An 18030-nucleotide genomic window follows, 5' to 3' on the forward strand; every position below is an offset into this window, starting at 1 on the left:
CCAAACATGTTTTTTTTTTAATTCACTATTTATGCTGAGAACCTGCATGAAGGTGGTACTAAATTTAATAAATGTACCATTTACATGTTAGAACTCAATCAAACTTACTGTAAGAACGCAACTTGATCTGACCTTAAATCAGGCTCTAAACTGTAGCAGTTCCTCCTCCACCCACACGGGGGAGACTCCTCAACTTGATATAACTAGACAACAAAAACGATTAATAATATTTGCACATATTGAAGTAAAAGGAAAGTCCTGACAGAGCCACTAGAGGGCAGTGTAAGACTAAAATCTGACAACCAACTGCAGTTATTATTATTATTATTATTATTATTATTATTATTATTATTATTATTATTATTAATATTATCATCAATATTAATAATTATATTATAGATATTTTTCTTGATAATATTAAACCGTCTTAAACTTAAACTGTTTACTGTTTTACATACAGGGGGTTCATGTTTATTTTTAAGCTGAATTTTTGTGATATAAATAAATGAAACTGAAGTTAAATGAAGCTGATTAAAATTAATATAATAAATAATGTAGAAATAACGAGTACAGATTTAATAACATTGAAACAATTTATTTTGTCAAAAAGTTTTAATAAAATCCAGTCTTTATGTTGAGAAACTGCATGAAGTTAGTATTAAATTTATTAAAAGTATCATCTACATGCAAGAACTCAATCAAACATGTTGTTAGAATAAAATATAAACTTGATCAAATCTCAAATCAGACTCTGAGCTGTACGAATGCTATTTGTTCTGTTATTGAACTAGAAACAGTGAATGTTGAGATGTTTGGGAACTGATTATCGCCTGTATATATGCAGGTCAGGGGTTTTTCATGCTGGAACACCGTTCATTACAATGAGACGATGATGTAAGATGACGAGCCAAACCACAGAGACGAAGCTGACTGAGGTGAACCCCTCAAACTAACCCAGGAACAGAGAAGAAACTTTCTGACCAGCTGCTGGTTTTGTACAAACAGAACAAACGTTTCTTTTTCTTGAGTGAGACTGCTGAAATAAATATTTTTAAGGAGACAGAATGTTTTATGTTACAGATTTTGTTAGAACTGTGGAATCGAGTCATTTACCAGTGAATCTTTTGATTCAGACTCAATTGAACCGAAACCAGTAAACCGACTCTTCTGAACCTTATTATTTTTAAATGAATTTATTGAACTGAACTCTTTTGAACCGAGTGACTTGAACTGAATCTACAGAGTAGAAATTAATGAACCAAACAAAACTGAATGGATTGAGTTATTAAAGTTAATTTATTTATTATTTATTAAATTCTTTTGTAATGTTTTGAATGCCAAAGTGTGATTTCTGATGTTTTTAACTAACTGAGGTTGTTAAAGTTTTATTTTAACAGTAGATGGTCTAAGGCTGCATTCTAACTAAACTTTTAATTTTTAGTTATGATTTAAATGAAGTCCAACATTTTAATAAAAGAAACAAAACACAACAAAATTTTAAATAAAACATTTTCATTAAACATTAGAATAATTATAGATTTTTACTTTATTATATGTAAGACATGTGCTCACATGCTGAATCTAAACCTGACCAGAGCTTTACAGATTTTTATTTTCCAGTGCTGCCATTTCCTGTTCCTCAGGAATTATTGAGGAAGTTGTAAGGATGGTCAGATCTTTCCATGAGGTCAGACCCTGAGAACTGCCATGCAACAGAACAATAAACTTTCTAATCTGAGGAGAAGATCTCTTTAATTTGAGGAGAGGAAGACATCTGTTCAGCAGCCCACTCACCCATCCTTGAGCCCCTCTTTCCCTCCTGGGGATATGACCGGGTCATGGAAAGATGATTAAGAAGTTCCTGGAATTCAAGCTACTATACTTGCATACTGCAGTTATTATAATTTAAGAATGTATGAATTTTAACTTTACATGTTTGGTATCATTTTAAAGGTCTCAGTGCGATAAAAAAAAATATGATCTCAGTACAATATCAGTAGAACAGACCAAAAATAAAGAGCTGGGGAAGATTTGGGGAAAATTCTGTCCTACTGATGTGAAATTTGTCCAGGAGATCTTTATCAAGTTTTTTTTTTTTTTTTTTAACCACAGGTGTTTTTTGGTTTTTAGGTCACCTCCAGTCCCAACAAAGGGTTTCAAAGCTTTTATTACTTTGCATTTAAGAGTGTTTATGGTGGTTTGGGAATTGAAGGAGATTTGGTGAAACACTAGGGGGCGCATCTGTAGTGAGTCTCTGTGTGTCTCTATTAGCAGGTATGACGACTCTTTAACAATTCTTTAGTAAACTGCATTGTGAAACTATTTGTTTTTATGCTGATCATGTTGTGTAAACATGTAAAAGTGTTTAAAAAAGAGACAGTAAACATTTCCATGAAGAAATGGGATTATGTGGTGTAAATCATTGTCTATCTATCTATCTATCTATCTATCTATCTATCTATCTATCTATCTATCTATCTATCTATCTATCTATCTATCTATCTAGTCATTTTAACCATATGCTGTACAGTTGGTGCAGTACACAGTAAAACAAAACAATATTGCTTAAGGACCAAAGTGCTTCATAAAACAAGACAAAATGACACAAAGCAACACAGAACTAAAATCTCAGTAAGACCAAGATGGCGAGGCTCAGCGTCTCTCCAGATTACATCTGCACTATTTTATTTATGTGTTTCTTTATATACATTACTGTACATTCTGATCAACATTTCACATTCATGTATATATATATATTTGACTTGTTTATTCAGCTTGCACATTCCTTAAATGTCGTAATCTTATAACCTTCTACTTCTGCACATTTCTTTTTCAATGCCATAGCCACTAACCACTATATAACCACTATTTTTCAATGCCATAGCCATAACCACTTACATGTACTTCTTAACAATGTCCACACGTCTCTGCACTGCTATACCCTTTATATTTATTCACTGTGCATATACATATACAGTACAGACCAAAAGTTTGGACACACCTTCTCATTCAAAGATTTCTCTTAATGTTCATGACTATAAAAATTGTAGAGTCACACTGAAGGCATCAAAACTATTAATTAACACATTTGGAATTATATACATAACAAAAAAGTGTGAAACAACCGAAAACATGTCATATTGTAGGTTCTTTAAAGTAGCCAACTTTTGCTTAGATTACTGCTTTGCACACTCTTGGCATTCTCTTGATGCCTACTTTGAAGAACCTACAATATGACATATTTTCAGTTCACTTTTTTGTTGTGTATATAATTCCACATGTGTTAATTTATAGTTTTGATGCCTTCAGTGTGACTCTACAATTTTCATAGTCATAAAAATAAAGAAAACTCTTTGAATGAGCAGGTGTGTCCAAACTTTTGGTCTGTTCTGTATATATAATATATATAAACTTTTGGTCTGTACTGTATATATAATATATATAAACTTTTGGTCTGTACTGTATATATAATATATATAAACTTTTGGTCTGTACTGTATATATATATATATATATATATATATATATATATATATATATATATATATATATATATATTTTGCATGCTGTGAATTTGCTACATATTTATCTGCACGATTTTCACGATTGCTACTTTTGGCACTTCTGGTAGATGCCAAACTGCATTTCGTTGCTGTGTACCTGTACTATGCAATAACAATAAAGTTCTACCTACCTACCTACCTACTTACCTACTTACCTACCTACCTACCTACCTACCTAGGAAGAGAAATTGATTTAATTTCAGATATTCTTAAAAATACATTTCAAAGAAAAGCTGGACATGGTGAGGAGGAGGTTCAATTTATGAGTCTGCATCTCAGCTGAGTAGGTTGTATTTTATTAAAATTTTTATGTTTTTGTCATGTTATTGACAAATATTGATTCTGAACTGCTCCAGAGGATGTAGGTGACACCTTTGAGGTTGTAGTGTAGAGGTTTGGCATTTTAACTGGTTTCTTGCTTTAATAAAATGGTTTTCACCTACATATATGTGAAATGCCTCTCTCTCTCTCTCTCTCTCTCTCTCTCTCTCTTTCTCTTTCTCTCTGTGTAATTGCTCTGTTCTATTGCGTTTTGTATTGTATTGATTGTTTCTATAATTGCGACATGATAGTGGTGGTATTAAGAGGTGGATTAAGTTGGGTAAGTCCCCACTGAAGGCCCAGGTACCAAATGCACAAACCGCCACTGAAATAATCAATAATGTATAAAGGGAGTATGTGGTCATCCACAATGCTGGTGGCTTTGTGAGACCAGATGAGGTTCTCCACAGCTGAACACAAAGATTGTTGAGTCAGCACCAGTCCATTATCCACTGCATTTCCTGTCTGAAAGCGTCTGGTCGTTTTTGCTGATGAGACTCATGACGGTCATGTGACTGCTAAACTTGATGATTGGAGCTGTGCATTGCAGCACAGTCATGATTCACAGTGTGAACAGCTGGTGACTGAGGATACAGACCTGGGGGATGCAGTGCTCACTATAATAATCACTACAGTATTTTCTTAGAGTTTTGTGACTTGGTCTGATGACAAAGGAAACTGATTTGCGTAATGCATTTGATGACGGCTGAGGGAACGCGCTGTGTGCTGTTTTTCCTCCATGATTCCAAAGTCTTCAGAGCTGCTTCAGGGTTGCTGGGTGCCAGATCATGAATGGCATAGATGACTGAGAGCTGCACTTCCCATGGCATACCTGCACACAACATCCAATACAAAATTAGGATCTGCTGAAGCACAAAACTAAAAATCAGAGAATAAAGATAAAGATCAATAAAAACATCTTTATTTGATTCTTTAGAAATACCTTTTGAGAAGTTTTGCATTCCAAACTGATTTATGCTTTTTGCCAGGTTTTCGAGTGACGTTAGCATGTTCACCTTAAGTCCTAGTTGACCAAGTCGCCCTGTTTGAGAAGGACAAAAAACACGAGTGACAAATTGAAGAATCCAGGAATAATCTGAGATGATGCTCTGAAACAGGATTTACAGTAAACTTACCAAGTAGCCTGAAAACTGCTGCTACACAGACGTCTCGGAACGGTGTTTGCTCTGTTCTTGCTTGCATCAGCCAAGTGTTCAGGATCAGCCAAAGATCCTTTCTAGTAAATAAAAAAGAGGAGAAATGGATATGTTGAGGGTCTTTGTGGTGGTTATGGAGCAGCCATTGTGGTTTTATTATCACTTGTGATTTTATGCAACATGAATGGGAACTTTGCAATATTTCAAACGACCTCTAGATTATTGACCGTTAATGGAAAAAGTCAGGAATAAGAACTAGGTCACAGGTTAACGTTACTTTTTACTTGTCACATGTACCTTACAGCACAAAGAAAATCTTTCTTCACATACCCCAGTGATTATAGAAAGCCGGGGGCAGAGCACTGGGTCAGCCATGACTACAGCACCCCTGGAGCACAGAGAGTTAAGGGTCTTGCTCAAGGGCCTAAAAAATGGAACTTGGTGATTCTGGGGCTTAAACCCCCGACCTTCCGATCAGTAATCCAGAGCCTTCACCACTGCTGAGCTACCACTTCCTGAAAAAAGACCCTCTCATTGTGAAATACTTACAGCTAAAATTACAGAATTCTCTCTGACTGTCTGAACACTGATCCTGAAAACTTCATTTATAAATGCACAATAAACATTTCCTCACAGAAACATCACTATATCAACAATTACCCAATTTTTTCCTGTGAGATCTTATTGTATTAAAGATAAAATATAAAAAAGCTGCCTAAATATTAACTTTGCAGCTGAAATCCTCTCAGCGCTGATGTTATAGAAAAATAATGATTAATTTCTGATCATTCAGATTTGAATATTAAAAAGCTGAGAATTAAATATGTTGAAGATGTTTTGCATTCAGTACCGTATAATATTGGTAATGGTCCAAGTCCAGCCCAGTTGTGCACACAGAAGATCCAGGCTGAAAATGTAGTTCCAGGTAGCAGGGCAAAGATCATAACCATACCAGCTGTTCTCCAGGAACCTCAGACTGCTGTCTTCCAGAAAAGACTTCAGGGTGCTGGTGATAGCATTGTGGATGTTTCCTGGAGGCTCCTGGCAAAAAATACATCATTATTTAATACCCAATGCAATAAAACACTGTTTGACTGACAGCATAGTTCAACATAAATGTTTAAAAAATTTGTCCCACTAGATTACACTGATACTTGGAAATTAAAGGGAGATTAAGGAGGCAGTAAAATACTTGATAAAGTCCAGTTTAAAAAATTTACACTGAGAGAAACACTGAGGATCAGCTTCTTACCTCATCCCAGTGCAGATACTTGGTGAGCAAGTGAAATATCTTTCCCTTTGCTTTCAGGTTGCTCACTATGTGAATTGCTCGGCATAAAGAACTTTCATGGGACAAAAAACTTGGCCATGCTGTCACCATGACCATAATCACTTTGGGGGCTTCAAGAAAGTCTGCAAAGCAACAAGACAACAGAACATAAATACACTTTATAAAAAAAAAAAAAAAAAAAAAAAAAAAAAGACATTGGATATAAAAAGTTGACACACCTTATAAAATTGCATCTTATCAAATTGCAGAGAGAAATAGCAATAAAGCTAATATGAATATGCAAACACATTTAAATGATGACAAAAGATTAATTCATTCAACTACAACCATGTAGGAAAATGTGTTGGTCCAACAAGACAAAAGATTAAACGTATTTCCCATAAATCTAAAAGGTATGTTTGGTGCAAAGCCAATACAGAGCATCCTCCAAGTAAATAATACAAGAAACAAAACCCCCAAAAGTCCAAAGAAAACACATCTATTTAGTCCGAGCATGCATCAAAGAAATCCAGGCATAAACACAGAACAAAAATAGCCAAAAAACCGAACAAAACAGAGAAAAAAATCCAAAAAAAAAAAAGCCGTAAAAACAGGCAGGCAAACCGGTGGAAAAAGAGCAGGAAAACCTCAGCAAGAATCGGGGAAGAAAGCGACATCCCAGCAGAGAGGGAGGGATTGCTCAAAATTGCTGTGGACCCGGAAGTGCACGTTGCAGAACCGGACTTGCGTGCCGCGAAACCAGAAGGCACAAGCCAAGACGGGTTTGAGACGGGAAACGTGAAAGGATGGGTGGATTCGGAGGACTCTGGGGAGTTTGAGGCAGACCGCAACAGTGTTGATCATTTTAGAAATGGGACAGGGGCAGCCTTGAGAGAGAGGTCTCGGGTGGACAGCCAGACCTTCTGGCCTACCCGGTACCGGGCGCTGGACATTGTTTGCCATAAAACCATGAATGGCACCTTGGCCCCCTCAAGCCAATGACACCAGTCCTCTAAGGCCAGCTTGATAGCCAGGAGCTCCCGTTCACCATGAGCGGTAGGAGATAGCGATTCTTAAAAGTAATGGTGTTAAGTCCCTGATAGTCTTTACATGGGCGAAGGGTTTGTCCTTCTTCTCCACAAAGAAGAACCCAGCCCCAGCGGGGGAGGAGGAAGGGTGAATACTCCCGGCAGAGAGAGACTCCTGATTATACTGGTGCATGGCCTTCTGCAGTCCAGACAGATTGTACAAACGTCCATGGGGAGAAGAGGTTCCAGGCAACAGGTTGATGGCACAGTCATGTGGCCGGTGTGGTGGAAGGGAGGATGCTTTGACCTTGCTGAAGATGCCCTAGGTCATGGTAGACTGCCGGGATAGAGCTGAGATCATGTTGAGGCTCCTGACGTGACAGGACAGGTACAGGGCCGATTGAGGCGAGACAGCGGGTCTGGCAGGGCACCCCCCATTCCAAGACTCGTCCACTATTCTAATCTAGATAGGGGTTGTGTTTCCGGAGCCAGGAAAAATAAAGCATGACACGAGCATAAGACGAGGGGATGATCAGGAACGAGAGCCACTCCTGGGGAAGCAAGAGATAGTCCAGCAGAGAGGGAGAGAACCCAGAAGACCGTGACATTGTCCTCTGTAAAAAAAGCTGAAAATAAAGAGGAGTTTCACATTTCAACTTGACAATGACCAAAAGCACATATCCAAATTAGCAAAGGCACGGCTTCAGAAAAGGATCATCACAGTACTGGATAAAAGTGTAGATGTGGCAAGTTAATAGAGATTATTCACAAAGACTTGCTGCCATAATAAAGGCAAGTTGTGCTTCCACAAAGTATTAGTTATGGGGATTTTCAGACTTATGCAATCAAGATGTGATAGTTTTTTATTTAAAAAGTTACCAATTATTAAATATTTTTTTTGTCTCTGGATCTTTGTTTTTTGGAAAATCACATTAAACATGTAACAAGTTTGACGTTTACACTGTTGTTATTTTTATCTTTATATTTAAAAAACCTGCCATTTCATAAGTGTGTAAACTTTTTACATCCACTGTACATTACCAACAACAAGACACAATTGTCCTCTCTGTATCAGTGTCCAGATCATTTTTAGTAGATAATTAATGAAATATAATCTCACCTTCTTTAAGTAGTCTGTAGACGAGAGCATGTGCTTTGTGAGTGTCTCCTCTCTGTTGACACACGCCTACATAAACCATACAGAGAGACTGCAGGAGATCATGTCCCATAAACCCTCTCTCCACCTTGATCTTCTCCAAAATCACAGACAGAAACGTCTCTGCTAAGGACTAAATGAGACGGAGGACATTTTTAAGCTTCCAACTGAATAAACATGTATTTAAATCATGTATTTAAAAAGAAAAAAATTAGGAAGTTAAGACTTGACTGTAGACTGGGTTTAGGAAAACTACTAGATATTGTATAAACCAAAACCCAGATTCAAAATGTAACATGATAAATCATATCTACTGTTCAATTTAAGAACATCAGGACCAGTGAATTATGAATCAACTTTAAAAAAAATGTCACTCAAATCCACAGCTAAAGAATAAAGTGTTTAAATCGCATGCACACTAAATAAAACAGAAGATAAGAACTGACCTCGTTTACACAAAACTCAGAAATGACGTGTTTCTCTTCATCTCTCAGAACAGGAAGTTCACTTGTTCCTGTGAGAAGTGCATGAATCATGTCTGTAGGTAAAACATCAGAACAGGACTTTTGTAGTGTTTCTAATGCACTGGAGATGAGAGATTGTGTTGTGTGTGTTATGTTTACAGGATCAGCTGAAGCAGCATCAAGTCGAGGCTTTTGAGCTTTCCTGGGTGGTGACATGTCTGATCCAGTTCTCTTTGCTGTGGGCTTTGGGTCTGTATGAATATAAAAGAAATGTATATCATTTGTCACACGCCCTTATCCAGAGAGACCTACAATATTTCTTCCTAGATCTTAACAAAAATGACTGTTACACATTTAGGTTCATTAAGACGGTGAAGAATTTGCCTTGTCAACACTTTCTCCATTAATGTTCCAATACTTTTGGTGATAATGTACATACTAGGTTTAGCACATGCTAAGATTAAACTGTATGTCCACTAAAATTAGATTACAACATGTCACATTTAAATACATTTATCAGCTTCCTGCTTGTTTAATTTTTGTATTAATTATAATTTTTTTATTGTATTATTAATTATTTGTGTTCATTTATTCCATAGTCAATGCAAATACAGAACACATCAAAATGTACAGAAACTTAGTATTAGAGATTTTACTGTTACCTTTGTTCAACTCGTTCTCCACTTTGTAAAGTTTTTCCTGTTGAGGATCGAAAACAAAAAAAAAACAGATTAAGTTTTATTTAGTCACATTTCTCACTAAAAGTTCAATGATGTCTGCATTTAAAAATGGAAAGAAAGTACCTCCATTAAGCGAAAGCTTTTCTCCATGCTGCTGATTTTGCATTTCAGGCCTCGGATTTCCAGATTTTGTCTGGTGTTCACTTCTGTAAAATAATTTACAAAATGAAATGAAAAGGTGCTCAGATCACATTATCACATTATATGTTTATTTTAATAGAACTGAATCATGCAGTAATAATCAACTTGTACTTTCTTACACACCTTTAAGTGCCAGAAGCTGGTTTTCAACACTGACATTTCTGTGGAAGGGAAAAGAAACATATAGATAAAACATTTTATAATATATTATTATATTATATATTATATTGTATTACTGCAATGATTGGAATAAAGTATAAAGAGCAAAAAACATACTTGTGAGTGTTGCTGAGTAGCATAATGCTCTTAATGGCCTGAAGCTCCTGCTGGCTTATGCTTGTCTTTTCCATTTCTGTAGGTCTTTTCAATATTTTCTTCTAGAGAGTTTATTGAATCTAAAAAATCTTCCCGGAAGTTCTGGGTAAGCACGTGACTAACGCGTGACTAGCGATGAACCTGCAAAATTAATGAAACTAAAGACTTGTAAAGTAACTTACCGCTAATGTGTTTCTTCTGAAGTGGATGATATAGATCAATTTGGTTGCGTGATTGAGAATTTTGATGCGCGACGTGTTGAGTTTGTTGGCTGCTTCCAAAATCAGACAAGATCAAGCGTTCTCAGAGTGGTATGGCCGTAAGCTCAGTGTTCTGGCTTTTATGCATGTGGTCGAAAGTGGCGCACTGTGACATCACAGAGATATGAACAGTTACATGAGCATTAGACTATAACACTGAGGATGTACAGTTACATGAACAGTAACTATAACACTGAGGATGTACAGTTACATGAACAGTAACTATAACACTGAGGATGTACATTTACATGAACAGTAACTATAACACTGAGGATGTACAGTTACATAACCTAACATGTGCTTCAGTGCGGGTATTTAACTGAATAAACAGCAGAAACTGCATATAAAACATGAAGAGGACTAATAAAAATTGATTTTATCTTTGTCTTCTTTTCTCAATTATTTGCTTTGAGAATGTTGAAAGAGAAGTATAGAGAAGGTCAAAAGGAGTTGCATTGTGTTTATAGATCTAGAGGAAGCATACAACAGGGTTTAGAGAGGAGTTGTGGTATTGTATAAGGAAGTCTGGTGTGTCAGAGAAGTATGTGAGGGTGGTGCAGGACATGCATGAGAACAGTGTGGAGGTGGAACGTTGGAACTGCATCAAGGATCAGCTCTGAGCCCTTTCCTGTTTGCAGTGGTGATGGACAGGTTGACGGCCGAGGTCAGACAGGAGTCTCCGTGGACTATGATGTTTGTGGATGATATTGTTATTAGTGGTGAGAGTAGTAAACAGGTTATGAAGAGCCTGGAGAGGTGGAGGTACACGCTGGAGAGAAGGGAAATGAAAGTCAGTAAGAGTAAGACAGAATACATGTGTGTGAATAAGAGGGAGGGCAGTGGAGGGGTGCGGTTGCAGGGAGAAAAGGTGGAAAAGGTGAAGTTCAGGTATCTGGGGTCAACAGTGCAAAGTAATGGGGAGTGTGTCAGAAAAGTGAAGAAAAGAGTGCAGGCAGGGTGGAGTGGGTGGAGAAGAGTGATAGCAGGAGTGATTTGTGATAGAAGAGTATCTGTGAGATTGAAAGGGAAAGTTTATAGGACTGTGTTGAGACCTGAGATGTTGTAAGGTTTGGAGACAGTGGCATTAAGTAAAAGACAGGAATTGGAGCTGGAGGTAGCAGAGCTGAAGATTTTGAGATGTTCGTTGGGAGTGACGAAGATGGACAGGATTAGAAACAAGTTTATTAGAGAAACAGCACATGTAGGACGTTTTGGGGACAAAATAAGAGAGACATGATTAAGATGGTTTGGACATGTGCAGAGGGGGGACATGGGGTATATCGGTAGGAGAATGCTGAGGATGGAGCCACCAGGAAGGCGGAAAAGAGGAAGACCAAAGAGGAGGTTTATGGATAAGGTGAAGGAAGACATGCAGGTAGTTGGTTCAAAAGAAGAAGACGATTATCTATTTAATATTATTTTTCTCCCAAAGGATTGATCGCTTGGTTTTTCCTCCTGTAGCTCCTCTGCATTATCAGGGATTAACTCTAGAAAAGACGTCGTGTTCCAGGTGGAGGATGAAGACCCTCTGCCGGGATAAAGGGAACTGTACGTCCCCTAGAACGGTGATTTTCTGAGCTTTATGGATTTAATTCTGTTTAAAACCCAGAGTTTATCATTTATTATAAGTTATGTGTAAAGTAAGTGATTTCAATTCCTACAGCTGTGCCCCTGGATCAATGTGCCGAACCATCCATCCCTGTCCAAATATAGCATGGTTCCATGCTTAATGACAACAGGTTGTTTCTAGCGGAAAATGGGCGGCAGGAAAAGGTTTCATATAAATATTATATATAAATCATCTTTTTTTTACAAAGACCTTCTTTGAGTATAATATAATTCTATTAAATCTCATGCTATAGGTCTGAGTGTCATAATGCCTGTCATTTTGGATGTTATTATTAAGGTGGGTAGTCTATACATCAGGTTTCCCTTCACTGTGCAAGAACAGGCTGAAATTAAAATGCACTTTGCAGCAATGTTCAGTTTTTCAAATGTAATCAACACAATTGACTGCACTCATATTTCTGTAAAGACTCCGTATGAAAAGGAATTTGTTTTTGTTAATAAACATCATATGCTTTCTGTTAAAGTGCAAGTCATATATGACTCTAACACGACCCTCACACACTGTGGCACGCTGACCTGCTTCAGCACACACACACACACACACACACACACACACACACACACACACACACACACACAATGATGTACAAACAATACAATACAAATTATACAAAACATTCAATACAAATTATATGATGTTATTTGCACAAGTGCACTTTAGTCCTGTAGTCCTGTGTAGTCTTAGTTCTTAGTTCTGTGTTGTTTTGTGTAATTCTGTCTTGTTTTAGACAAAAGTATTGGGACACCTGACCTTTTCTGCAATATGTGGTTTTTTTCCAAACTGTTAACACAAAGCAGGAGGCACACAGTTGTGTAGTGTGTTTTTGTTAAAACCCAAATCTGTTCCAGCATGGCAATGCCCCTGTGCACAAATCCAGCTCCATGAAGATCTGGTTTACATGGTTTGGAGAGGAAGATCTTGAGTGGCCTGCTATAGAGCTCTGATCTCAACCCTACTGAACACCTTTGGAATGAATGTGAACACTGACTGCACCCCAGACCTCCTCACGTCACCTACATCTCTACCTGACTTTACTAACACTCTAGTGGCTGATGAACACAAATGTCCACAAGCACACTCTAAAATCTAGTGGAACATCTTCCCAAAAGAGTGGAGGAAAATATCAGCACAAATTGGGACTAAATGTGGAATGTAATGCTCAAAAAGCACATACCGTACTTATGACCAGGTGTCCGCAAACTTTTGCCAAAATAATGTATATATACTGTGTACAGATAGATAGATAGATAGATAGATAGATAGATAGATAGATAGATAGATAGATAGATAGATAGATAGATAGAGGACGGTTCTAAAGGCTGAAAGGATTATTGGTGTTTTCCTGCTCACACTACAGGAACTGTACACATCCAGAGTGATAAATTGCTCAGAATATCACTCTGGATTCCTCACATCCAAGCCATATGCTGACTGAACATTTGCCATCTGTCCAACGGCAAAAATTTTGAATTATTTTTTATTATTATTTATCTTTATTTTTATTCATCATTAAAAAAGTGTGCAAATGGACGCTTTTGTCACCAAAACAAACTAATCGTGAATGCCATTAAACAAGTCATGCAATATACAGAAAGAGAAAAAGGAATATTGTTGCTCTATGTGTAAAAGCATAGCAGGCGTCATGGCATAATCTAAGTGATATACAGTTATTATCCTGTTTCATTCACTGCATTAGCTTTTACTATCCTCATAAAGAGATGAGTGATAGAGCTGCATACACGCCTTTATCTTTTATACAGTGTGACACTGGCAGTCAGCTCCATATCAGTGTATTGTTGGTGGGTGAAGCTCAAGTGGCTCTAAAGCAGATGAAGCATCAGTGGAATTTATGGTGGAGATGGTGAACCTGCTGCTGGACGCTGACACGATTTATTTCATGGTTGAATAAAATTGGTGTAAAATAAATTTAGGAGACTTAGAGAGTTTTTTTCAAAGCAGGAGACAGAAGAAAAATATACAGATTACGGAAGAGGAGGAGAAGCTGGAACACATGCAGAAAGTCGTTACAGATTGGGATGCTTTTTTTAATCTGATGATAGAGAAGATAACATAAGAGAAAGAAGAGAAAGCCATTCTGGTACAGAAGGTGCAAACTCTGGAGGCTACTTTATCCTCTGAGCGAAAGCAGCGGGAACAGAACATAAATCATAGAAACGACACACACCTCCAGAACATCACCGAGCTCCAGTCTTCCCTGAAACTTCACGAGGAACAGGAGAAATCTGTAGAATGGGAGAGAGAGAGCTGTGTGACAGAACAAAAGCAACTGCTGGAACGTGGTGCTTAGCTCGAGGCTAGTTTTGAATTTGAGAGAAATAAATGGAAGGGAAAAGCAAGAAGGACCAACTAGACATGAAGGAGAGGAACAACTTACACCTCCAGACCATCAAAAAGGTCCAGGATTCTCTGAATCTCTGTAAAGAAGAGAGATAGATTGCAAAGCATGAGAAAGATAATTTGATTAGACACCAAGAGCGACTGGAGGAACGTGTTGCTCAGCTGCAGGCCACTTTGGATTTTGAGAGAAATAAGTTGAAGGAGAAAAGAAAGAAGGCCGAACTAGACATGGAGAAGAATAACAATTTACAGCTCCAGACCATCAGAGAGCTCCAGGATTCTCTAAATCACTGTGAGGAGGAGAAGAATAGAGCAGAGCATAAGAGAGATCATCTGATGAGATACCAGGAGCAACTGGAGGACCATGTTGTTCAGCTAACTTTAAATTTGTCACTGTAAGATACAGAAGAAGACTAAAGAGCTTTAGAAAGATCATTCTGAGAAACCAAGTGCAATTGGAGAAACATGTCGCTCAGCTGAGGGCACTTTGGGGTCTGACTATGAGAAACAGCAGCAAGATGAGACGAATCTGGACATCAAAAACAGGAACAGAAAGCTGAACCTATACAAGCCCAAAGAGATGCAGAAAATTGCTGAGGAAACAAAGATTCTTAGGTGAGGGAAGAGAAATGAGGATGGAAACCCGAGAGTGACTGGAGGAAGCTGTACAGCTGTTCAGCAATATGACTTCAGCACTAGAGAAAGAAAACCAGAGAAAGAAAAAGAGGAGATCAAGCTGGACATGTCCTACATATAATAAAGTACAAAAATATCAGTGATTATTGTAACTGAATATTTTTTCTTCCTCCAAAATAAATAAATATCTTAAATATAGTGTGTGTTTTGTTTCTATTATTAAATTATTATTGGACTTCATTTAAATTTAACTAAGAATTAAAATCCACATGATAAAATGTTGGGAAACGGGACAAAAGTAAATGATAATAAAATAAAGGTTCTGTTTAAACCCAATTTTACATGAACAGAAGTTAAAGTAATAAAATAAACAGGTATTATACAGTATTCACAGCATCAGTTTAAATATTAAATCACAATAACACAGAGATTAAATCAGTTTACAATACATGAGTTCTTCATGGGTTCATCTGATGCACACAATACTATAAAGTTTAGTTCCAATGCAGCCTCATAACATCATAGTTCAACTATAACTTTTGACAACTGCAGTTAGTAGAAAAACATCAGAAAGAACTATTTAATAGATTCATTTTAATAATTTAGTCCATTCAGTTTGGTCAATTCAGTTCGAAAAGATTCGGTTCGGTGAATTCGACTCATTAGATTCAGTTCAAGTGACTCAGTTTAAGAGATTTCGGTTCATCACTTCTATACAAAACAATGAGGTTCATGAGAGTCGGTTCACCTTTTCAGCTCGACCGAGTCTGAATCCATAGATAGTTCCAGAAATGTCCTTTCAGCAGTCTCTCAAAAACACAAAACTACATTCATTTTAATCAGCTTTATTTAACTTCTGTTTCATTTATTTATATCACAAGAAATCTGCTTAAAAATTCAACATGAACCCCCTGTATGTTAAACAGTAAACAGTTTTAGTTTTAGACAGTTTAATGTTATCAAGAAAAATATCTTGCTTTGTAAAAGATCAACATCACATATAACTAGACAACAAAACACCATTAATAATATTTGTACAGAATTAGATAAAAAGAAAGTCCTGACAGAGCCACTAGAGGGCAGTGAGACTGACATCTGACAACCAACTGCAGTTATTATTATTATTATTATTATTATTATTATTATTATTATTATTATTATTATTATTATTATTATAGTTTTTTTATGGGGGGTATGAATGTTCCTTGCTTTTATCAGCAAGATCAGTCCAGTACTGTTTTATAATATGTATAAGATGAGGGTGTACTGATTTTTTTAACACCCAAATAACATTAAACCAATTATTGGGAATTTATTAATTTTATCTCTTTGGGTTTCATATATGTGTAAATCTGCATATAATAATAATAAAAATTATTCATTATAAAATCATAAATATGTTTAAATGTAGACCTTTAGGTACTGAAGCACCTCAGTGCAATAAAGTATTACATTCTAAAGTCCAGCAAACTCGACATGGGAGTCAATTCCTTGTAGCATTTTCTTGAACTTGGTTTGCAGGAGAAAATCTGGTTTTGTTGAAATAACAGGTTAACAGGGGGAAGTGGTGGCTCCAGCGGTAAAGGTGCTGGGTTGGCGATCGGAAGGTCGGGGGTTCGAGCCCCGGTATCGTCAAGCTGCCACTCTTGGGCCCTTGAGCAAGGCCCTTAACCCTCTATGCTCCAGGGGTCCCTTACGAGGGAAATATCAAGGTCCGTGACGTGGGGCCGCCTTCCCGTGGGCTCACCACCTGCAGGAGGGACTGTAAGGGACGGTGCTGTGAGGACTGGGCAGCAGTCGAAGGCGGGGGCCTGCTTAGAATTACGCGACCCGAATTACGGATAGAGAATGAATGAATGAATAGGTTAACAGATGATAACTGGATAAATAACTAATGAATAAATGCTTCATCCAGCTCATTAACACGCAAACTGATGATGAGTTCCATCACCTGCTGTATGAACCTGAACAGAATCCACATTGTATTTCTAGTTGGAGATGCTGAGATTCTCTTTTTATTGAAATCTTTTGATTAAAACAGCAGGATGAGCTTTTTCTCTCACTGAGACGTGAATTCTGTAGAACTGCTACTGCAATTTTTACATGAGATGCAATAAAATCGTTCACCTACAGAAACCCAACGTGACTTCCTGTAACTCAGCATAACTTCCATGGAGGAGTCTCCCCCGTGTGGGTGGAGGAGGAACTGCTACAGTTTAGAGCCTGATTTGAGGTCAGATTAAGTTAAGTTCTAACAGTAAGTTTGATTGAGTTCTTACATGTAAATAGTTCATTTATTAAATTTAGTACCACCTTCATGCAGGTTCTCAGCATTAATAGTGAATTTATAAAACTCATTAGCTTCCCCCGATGACTGCAACCAAACACGGCAACAAAATGGACTCTGTAATTAAGACGACTACAAAATTACCTGTTAAAATATTTACCTTGATGACCATGTGTATATAAGAGCCAAATCTTGTTTCTGTTGCTCATTTGTCAAATCATTGTTTACTTTTCTTTGATGTCTCGTTATTATAAGAAATCCTCAAGTATTGACAGCAGGAAAATCGAGTTGGCTAATGTCAGCTGTTTGCTCAGTAAACTGGCTCAAGTAATTGGCCCATTTGCTTGTATGCCCTTTTCTGCTGATTGAGCAGTCATGTTTGTGGTGTTAAGGTTTCGTGTTGAGTTTGCTAGTGACTAGTTGACTAGTACTAGGGGATGTGTGGCTGCTGCTGGTGAGTGCACCCCTCCAAATAATTTTACACATTAAATATACTTTCGATATGCATTTTTTTTTAAGCATGTTAAAAAAAGGAACGTGCCCATGAAGTAATGATGCAATTGCAAGTTTAGAAAATTGTTAATTTCGTACAATTTAAGATCATGAAAGCCTTAAATAAAGATATTGTGATTGAAAATATGACTGTTTCATATATAATGTGACGTATAAGGCTATTAATCTTTCTCTTTCTCACACACCACACT

At 37.2% G+C, this 18030-nt stretch overlaps 1 protein-coding gene across 3 annotated transcripts in view; it reads right to left on the bottom strand.

Moving 5' to 3' along the window:
• Window positions 1–4084: 4084 nt before the first annotated feature.
• The window catches only part of LOC310724457 (little elongation complex subunit 1-like), an 80395-nt gene continuing 66449 nt past the window's right edge, over window positions 4085–18030 (bottom strand). The window contains exons 1-13 of one of the 3 annotated variants that reach the window (XM_083538495.1): window positions 10338–10551; window positions 10117–10235; window positions 9964–10001; window positions 9763–9845; window positions 9622–9658; window positions 9119–9210; window positions 8942–9009; window positions 8460–8628; window positions 6294–6454; window positions 5892–6082; window positions 5021–5121; window positions 4828–4926; window positions 4085–4716 (exon numbers count right to left, since the gene is read on the bottom strand). In XM_083538495.1, coding sequence (XP_083394621.1) covers window positions 4514–4716; window positions 4828–4926; window positions 5021–5121; window positions 5892–6082; window positions 6294–6454; window positions 8460–8568 — 864 coding nt within the window. In that variant the 5' untranslated portion in view covers window positions 8569–8628; window positions 8942–9009; window positions 9119–9210; ... (3 more) ...; window positions 10117–10235; window positions 10338–10551 and the 3' untranslated portion in view covers window positions 4085–4513. Of the gene's footprint in view, window positions 4717–4827; window positions 4927–5020; window positions 5122–5891; window positions 6083–6293; window positions 6455–8459; window positions 8629–8941; window positions 9034–9118; window positions 9211–9621; window positions 9659–9762; window positions 9846–9963; window positions 10002–10116; window positions 10236–10337; window positions 10552–18030 lie in introns of those variants that run through there. The other 2 variants (XM_083538493.1, XM_083538494.1) reach the window with 2 other exon arrangements.

This window comes from Silurus aristotelis (genome assembly GCF_946808225.1).
Source record: "Silurus aristotelis genome assembly, chromosome: 1".
In the NCBI taxonomy this organism is placed as follows: domain Eukaryota; kingdom Metazoa; phylum Chordata; class Actinopteri; order Siluriformes; family Siluridae; genus Silurus; species Silurus aristotelis.